Source organism: Teleopsis dalmanni, chromosome 2 (assembly GCF_002237135.1).
Source record: "Teleopsis dalmanni isolate 2A chromosome 2, ASM223713v2, whole genome shotgun sequence".
NCBI classification, from domain to species: Eukaryota; Metazoa; Arthropoda; class Insecta; order Diptera; family Diopsidae; genus Teleopsis; species Teleopsis dalmanni.
In genome coordinates, this window is record NC_051847.1 from 71,964,407 (window position 1) to 71,972,558 (window position 8,152).

An 8,152-nucleotide genomic window follows, 5' to 3' on the forward strand; every position below is an offset into this window, starting at 1 on the left:
TTATTTGTAATTCATAGATATTCTCATTGGCTTTTTACTAAATCTTCTATTGTTTTTGTTTTTGTTGCAGCTCATGTAGCGAGTAGCGAGCTACATTTGGCAATAGTAGACTTTTGCTTCCGGGACGAAAAATTGAGAAAATTTATTTTGTTAAATAATATATCAAGAAATCTGTAGGTTTAAATCAAGAAATTGCGTATGATAATATCATATGGACAATTAACAATTGCGCTTATAGTTTGCTAACGTTTAAGGACAATAAATTTTGTTTTTATATTTTCTAAAATAATTATATCAGCAAAAGTTAGCTCTGACTTGGTTATCTATCTGTATTTCTAGTGACTGTGGTCGGTAGTCTGTAGTGACTTATTTATGTTTAATGTTATTGAGATGTGAGACGTAATGACAATTAGATTTACGTAATTTAAGAAGCTTTTAATTTTATGACGTCGTAAACGGTGGTTACTCATAGATGTAGTAACGTACTTCACGCTATTATATAGTGAGGCATTGTATGGGAGTACAGTATGATATTGTATAGTGTGGTGTCGTACGGCCTTGGTCGTACGGTATCGTATGATTAAATGTGGTTCTTTAAATATATATTTTATAATTGTGTTTTTCTTCTGAAATATGTTTATAAATAAAATGTGGAATGGTCTTATTTTTTATTCAATGTTGTTACTATTCATATCAATGTATAATATTTTCATTTATGATACAGTTCTATATATATATATATATATATAGCATTTAAGTATTTTTTATTAAAACATTATTTGAACTATTTAACTATTTTAAATAATTATTACAGAATACATGTATATAAGTTTTTCTTTTATTTAAAACTTATTTGTAATTTTTTATATACTTTAAACAAGATTTATAATTCTATATTAAAAAAATATGTGTTAAAGGAATATGCTATACCTTAATTAAATTTAATTTATGTTTTTCAGTAATAATAATTAATAATAAATAATATTATTAATAATATTTGTATATAATGTAAATTATAGAAAATAAATTAAGATTTTGTTAGGAATATAAGCTAAACATTTTTTATATTCATTTTAGGCACGGCCTTTACTAACTTTAGAATTATCTCATCCTAAAATATCTATGAAAATAGCTGAAAAAATGGGCGAAATTCATAGTTTAGATATACCAATGTCCAAAGAGCCGAATTGGCTATGGAATTGTATGAATCGCTGGTTGAAGAGTGTAGCTATTATATTAAAACAAAATAATTGGTGAGTTAACTTTTTTATTTTGACAAAAAAAAAAAATATGTATATAAAAAAAACGATTTCAATATATAATGTATGTTTTTATTTTTTAGGAAAAATAATGAAAAACAAGCTCAATGTGTACGAGAATTCGACTTCAATGCAGAGTCACAGTGGCTTAAGTCTATGATTGATAAAGGAAATTATAAAGTATTTTTCTGTCATAACGACTTGCAAGAAGGGAATATACTGTTTCGTGAAACTGATGTAACCTCGAATCCAACACCAAGAAGTTCCCTTAATGAAACGCGGTAAACTTCAATACTTACTATTATATTTTTGGCAACTATAGTTTTTGATTCATTATATACTATTTGCAGACCTGATAGTTCTTCCTTAAATCTAAGTGATACAATCAATGCCAACATTGAAGATAGTGCAAAATTTTTACAGTAAGTGTAATTCTATAACATTTTCTTTAGAGTATATTTATTGAATAATTATGTATATATATTAGTTATTAAATATTTTTTTTATATTCTAAATTTTAATAATTGTAAGTAAGTATAAAAATATATAAATATATATATATACCTAGTTATCGTATTATAGTCCTGTAACAACATAAGGTTCTAGATAAAAATCATTGAGAAATCTTTTACTTTCTAAACATTATAGTTTGTGAAGTTACTAATCGACTCATGACTCATTCTCGTATATCATCCATTTTTACCTCATTTTATATTTCAATACAATACTTCCATCAATTATACTAACAATTTCACAAAATTGATCCTAACCACTGTATGTTATTGTTCTAGTAGCCCAAAGTAGAATGCTGGTTTAATAGTTGTTAAGAGAATAGCGTGGGTCTTGCTCGTATGGAAGGACAAATGACAACGAGATGCAGATCCAAGCATTCGTAGAATCACGTGTTCATTGAACTTGTTATTCTGCGTGATTATGCATAGTTATCCTAACTATTTTATTTATGTAATCTGGGGACTACATATTGCAGAAAACATGAAAGAAACTACGACGTACGCATATATATTATATATATTAGGACATGGATTAGATAGAGAATAAGTGATAAGAAGAGTTATTTAGAATAACGAATAAATGAGAAGTGGGTGGGATTTTATTAAAACTGGATCGAGGTGAAGAAACGTTCTATCAGCTCGAGCCAAAGATCAAAGCTTCATTAAGAAAATTATATGTTTTTTAATCCATAGAAACCGTTGTTCCAATTAGTTTTATATATAAATGTCGATTCTTTTCACATGATTGGGGTTCTCTTTGCCAATTTTCTTCATTTAAACTTTATTTAAGGATGTTTAGCTATATATTGTTATAAGTATAAAACGATTTGTTATTTATTAATCGTTTCAAAATTGAATCAGTTTTATAATTTATAATTAGTTAGTATTAAAGTTATTTATTAGAATTGGAACACATATTTCAAGTTATTTATAAAATTATAAAAATTTTTAGACTAAATTTCGATAAATGTGTTTAGCTTTAAAAATGATTTTCATTTAAGTTTTTGAGTATTTTTTTACTATTTTATAACTATTGTATTTATATGTTAAAGTTCACTTAAATCGTTTTTAAATCAACTAACTATATCAGTTGTAGTAACATAGCTATTACTTTGTGGAACTCAGTATTAATTATAGTGCTTTGATGATTTTTCTTCGTATTTTGTATCTGTTAAGTCAATTACTATTAATCTCTCATAAATAGCAATATATTTTTTCTTTAGATTGTTTATTTGTTGAATATATTTTACATGTCACTTTTATGTCTTTGATTCTTTTAGCAATTCTTCTATATCATCTTCCGATTCTTTGTTAAATTGTACCTCTGAGGATGATTTAGATCTTATAATAATAGATTTTGAATATTGCGCATACAATTATCGTGGATTCGATTTGGCAAATCATTTCCTTGAATGGACATTTGACTATAGTAATCCTGCATTTCCTTTTTACTTTCATCATATACATCAATATCCGAATGAAGAACAGCGAAACAATTTCATCATAACTTACCTTAAAAAACTAAACGAAAGTGACTTAGCCTACATCCCAACAGCTAATGAAGTTAAGGATGTACAGGATGAAGTGCGCCTTTTCACTTTATTTTCACATTTGTTCTGGATTTTATGGTCAGTTGTAAATGTTACTTCAAATATAGAATTTGGTTACTGGGTATGTATAAAATTAACTACAATTATTTTAACACATAAGTGATGGGCTTATTAACTTCATATTACAGGAATATGCTGAGACAAGACTTGGGGAATACAAGAAACTGAAAGAGGAACTAGTACGGTGCTTGAAAAGCGAGTGTCCATGAAACTAGATGTATACTTAAACATTTTTCGATTGGCGGAACAGAAATTATAGCAAATGTACCTCGTTTTATATGTTTAGTGTACATTATTTACAAATTTGAACAACCAAGTGAACTAAGTTAACAATATTATTAACAATTTTTATAGAAAAATTGCTGTGATCGTTTAAGTAAAAAAAAAAACACAAAAAACTAAAATTATTTAACTCACACGGAGCTTCATTCTTCTTTTACACATAAAAAGTATTAAGTAAGCATTTCTTTAAAAGCACATACCTTCGAATTTATTCATACATAAATAAAAACAATTTTATTTCAAAATTAAAATTTATTTATTTAACAATTGCAAATAATGTCAAACTAAGGAATATACAATATCAAAGTAATATATATAACAGATGTAGAATCAAGTTAAGAGTGCGTCCATTGTGCGCTAGAAACAGTGTTTTTAATGAAAAGCATATGATATAATGGATTAGAAAAACAGGAGTCTAATGCTAATAATACTAAACATAAAGTGAAAAAATGGTATTTATATTTTTGAAATAATAGATATCTTACCAGCGATATATAGAGATATATATACCAGAGATATGTCTCTTTAATTACTATATACGTTCTTGATGAACAAGAAGTCTTATAAAATTGATATCTCTGTAAATTATAAATATATATAGAATTAAGTATTGAAAAACGTTTTATTACTTCTCATAAAGTAAGGATAAGAGATCGGAACAGAATTCATTAGAGGATGTAATTCTCAGCTGCAAGTTTTTTCAAGTGAAAAAACTTTTCAAGTACGGCTTTGGGTCAGTTGACTAATAAACGCTGACTCTGAGTTTCAAATTTGGCAGGGTGCGAGTACAACCTTTGGGACTTGCAGTCTCAAAAACATTATTTACGAATAATTAAATACAAGTAATAAATACAAGTAATAATAATTAAAATAATGTAATAAACACAATTTTTGTTGTTCTAATTTACTACTATTCGAAACCTTGTTGTTTAAAAAAAAATTGAAGTAGTTACTGCATGCTATGTTCTATATGTTGATCATATATTCTTACTTGTTTAGTTAGCCGCTGCAGACGGGAATCGTCCTTGGTCGTGTCCAGTGAATGATATATATTACACTTTTATCAGAAGATACATATTTACATGGTAGTCATTTGCTTCATATTGGAATTGAGTTATGGTACATTTGGAAACAGTTACTGAAAAAGTACGCAACGTGTGGATACCAATACAAGGCTCTCTAAGTTCAGGTTAAACTATTTCCGAAAGGCATTGTCAGTAGAAAAGCACATAAACGTATGTGAAGGGACTGGGAGAAACGATTTCAGAAGCGTTCAGAAACATTCGAAGAGAATAAATAGGATATGAATCTAATTTCTTTTATGAACGTATATAGTCTTGTTATTTTTCAATGCAAAAAAAGTTAAAATATTTTGTAAGTAAACCAAGTGGTCCTTTCAATAAGATACAATACTTTGTAAGTGTACTGAAGTAATAGTCGATTATAATGACAAAATAGAGAAAGCATACATATGAAACAGTTGAACATATCTTCATATATAATGGATAACGAATTAGCATATATGACTTCGATTGAACCGCAAGTGATAAAATTAAGTGATGACAAAACTAAGTGATTGTTGTTTAAGATAGATTACTGCTTGACATGAAATATGGTATATCCTTTGTATTTTTTTTTTTTTTTTTTTTTTTTTTTTTTTGCAGTAGGTGGAAAGCATCGAAAGCCACAGTGTGAGACTTGAACCCACTAAAACTACCTCTTAGGAATGAATGGAGAAGATTCCCACAGCAATGTGGGAACTTCATTCCAGTAATCAGGGGAGAGAGAAAGTAGATAGACATCCTTTGTATTGCATAACAGCAGTTCTTTAAATAATGTCTGGAATAAAAAATATATCAGTTGAAATAAAAAAAATATTGGTTTAAAAATAAGTAAAAAATAATGAAAAAGTTAGCTTAAAACTTTACCTCCAGTCAGTCAAATTATAAATACAAACTATTTACTAATTATATTAGTAATTATATATACATATATTATTTGTCTCTGCAAAAGTGTAGTATTTAACAAATTTAACAGGTTTTATAGGAGAACGATCAAAAATTTAATGGTGCTACGGTGAAGTTATGGGAATATAATTTGTAGCAATTGGTAAAAGTGATATTATATAAATGTTATAATGTGGATTTTAAAGCAGAAAAGGGTTGAATTGTGGAAATATGTATCTAGTTCGAATAAAATACAACCACATAAATTAAGTATACAATAACAGACGACCAATGTCTTTTACTGTAGACTTTCCAATAAAATAACTGCTAAATCTAAAACTTGTAAGCTAAGTATATGCAAAAAGTAATGCTACTTATGACTGCACAGGGAAATGAGATATGGCATATGGAAGAAAAGAAGATTGGTAAGCAATATTTGATAGCGAAGTCCTTCGAACAAGGAGATAAAAAAAAATACTGAAGTCATTACGATGATAAGCTGAACCAACTGATGGAGTTTGACATAATTACTCGATCTACGAAAAATTCGGAACGTAGAAGATGAAACCCAAGAAAAGAGGAATTATTACTGTTAGTTATTATTAGATTGACTAGATGAACAGAAATGTTTGAAGGCAGATTGTATATTACGTCTAACTACTTAATACACTGGTAAATCCTTTATAAAAGTCCTTGACATCATCATCGGGAGAATATTTTGAAAACTTTATTTAAAACACAAATGTCAAAAAACTGTCCTTTTTTAAAACAAAAACTACATCTATAAAAGTAGGCTTTGGAATTGAAAAAAATTTGATACCCCTAATATATTTTGTTTGTTATTCATATATTTTTTGGCCCATTGTTATTCAAAATTAAATTGTAGGGAAAATATAATACACAAAAAAAAATGGCTCTATACAATAAAAAACCAAACGTACATACAATATTGCATATGACTTCTAAACATATGTATGCACATATAATTAGATTCAAAATAAGGCATATTCAAGTAAAATAAATATAGTAAGTACTAATTTAGAACTTCGGTTTCATTGATTATTGGACACATTATCTCTTTTTTAGAATAACGTTAACATCCATCTATTAAACAAAAAAAAAATCAATGACAAAGGAATTTAAATAAAATCGGTAAGATTGTCCCACCTTTTAGAAGTATATAAATATAAAATATATTATATAGTTATATATATAGATATATATATATATATACAAAGGACATCGTTTGGAAACTATACATAATAAAACTATCGGATTGGTATGAAATCTTTTGCCCTCCAATTTTGATATTTACAAGTATTAAGAAGGATTAGCTAAATAGGTAAGATTGGTTCATAATATCCTATTCTTAGTATGTTTACTCTTTTACTAAACAAAATCTATATTTGTAAAAAACTGATCCACACAGAAGACTCCTCTAGGTAAATTCAATTATTAAAGAAAGTCCAAAGTACAAATTTAAAAATTAAAAAAAAAAAAATTTATCTGTCATTTTCTACTTTCTACTTTTCTACATTCATTTTCTACTACATACTACTATTTTCTACTACTTTCTACTTTAACTTGATCCCTTTTCCATTGTAAAAATCTTTGAATATGAAATATAGTACAGAAATATTTTGCAAAGAAAGCTTAACTCGACTATATGTTTCGAATGAATGTTTTCGAATATATTGCGAAAATAATTACAACTTATGGAACAATTCCTAGATCCAATGGCACTTTTCCAATGGCACTTGTAGTACATAATGGACGGCAGAAGCACAACAAGGTATTAATTATTAAGGACTTAAGCATTTCACGTTCTTGATAGGAGCTGCTTTAACATAGAAGTCAGCTTCATTACAACAAAGCCTATCAAATGCTATAACTTACATTAATTTCTGAAAAAGTGAGTGACATTAGAAAATAAAATCCAGGAGTCCACAATTCCGGTTCAGGAAAGTTAAAGCTTGTAAGTGTAAAAGCGAAATTATTTTAATCCTTAATTATGGTAACTCTTTTCTAACTTCATTATCCTGAGGGTTTTGAATTTAAATTTCGCGATCGCTGGCTTAAGTGGATATTGAATTAACAACTGAAAATCCTATACACAATCATTGATTAAGTATATTTGTTCCCGTAAAATGTAAAACTGGATTTGAGGAGTGAAGTAAATTATAACCGCATCAGTAAAAGAAAACGTTGATCATAAGTTTGAATCACTACCACTAATTTGGAAAATATGAACAGAGTGGAATTAGTTGGTGGGCTGTCATATTCTCCAAATGAAGGACCAAATTGTAACCAATCAGTCGCCACACTCAATCGTCCTATTACACAATCAATGATTAAGTTTATTTGTTCTCGTCAAATGTAAAACTGGGTGTGAGAAGTGAATAAACCTTTATCGCATCTGTGAAAGAAATCAAGAAATCGATGATCATAAGTTTAAATCACTACCACTAATTTGGAAAATATGAACAGAGTGGAATTAGTTGGTGGGCTGTCATATTCTCCAAATGAAGGACCAAATTGTAACC

At 27.7% G+C, this 8,152-nt stretch overlaps 1 protein-coding gene and 1 long non-coding RNA gene across 5 annotated transcripts; both read left to right on the forward strand.

Moving 5' to 3' along the window:
• The first annotated feature begins 1,082 nt into the window (after window positions 1-1,082).
• Window positions 1,083-4,165, forward strand: LOC119684638 (choline/ethanolamine kinase-like). Its single transcript, XM_038098718.1, has 5 exons — window positions 1,083-1,253; window positions 1,343-1,540; window positions 1,610-1,681; window positions 3,052-3,442; window positions 3,510-4,165. Exons 1-5 carry the CDS (start codon window positions 1,123-1,125, stop codon window positions 3,588-3,590), a joined length of 873 nt encoding a protein of 290 aa, XP_037954646.1. The 5' UTR covers window positions 1,083-1,122; the 3' UTR covers window positions 3,591-4,165.
• Window positions 4,166-6,477: 2,312 nt separating this feature from the next.
• On the forward strand, window positions 6,478-8,146 carry LOC119680990. Of its 4 annotated transcripts, none has more exons than XR_005252497.1 (5): window positions 6,478-6,635; window positions 6,696-6,761; window positions 6,814-6,951; window positions 7,238-7,584; window positions 7,654-8,146. It is a non-coding gene; the product is annotated as an uncharacterized LOC119680990 (long non-coding RNA). The 4 variants fall into 4 exon arrangements; XR_005252496.1 differs by having other exon boundaries at window positions 6,826-6,951; XR_005252499.1 differs by having other exon boundaries at window positions 6,826-6,951; window positions 7,243-7,584.
• Window positions 8,147-8,152: the final 6 nt, after the last annotated feature.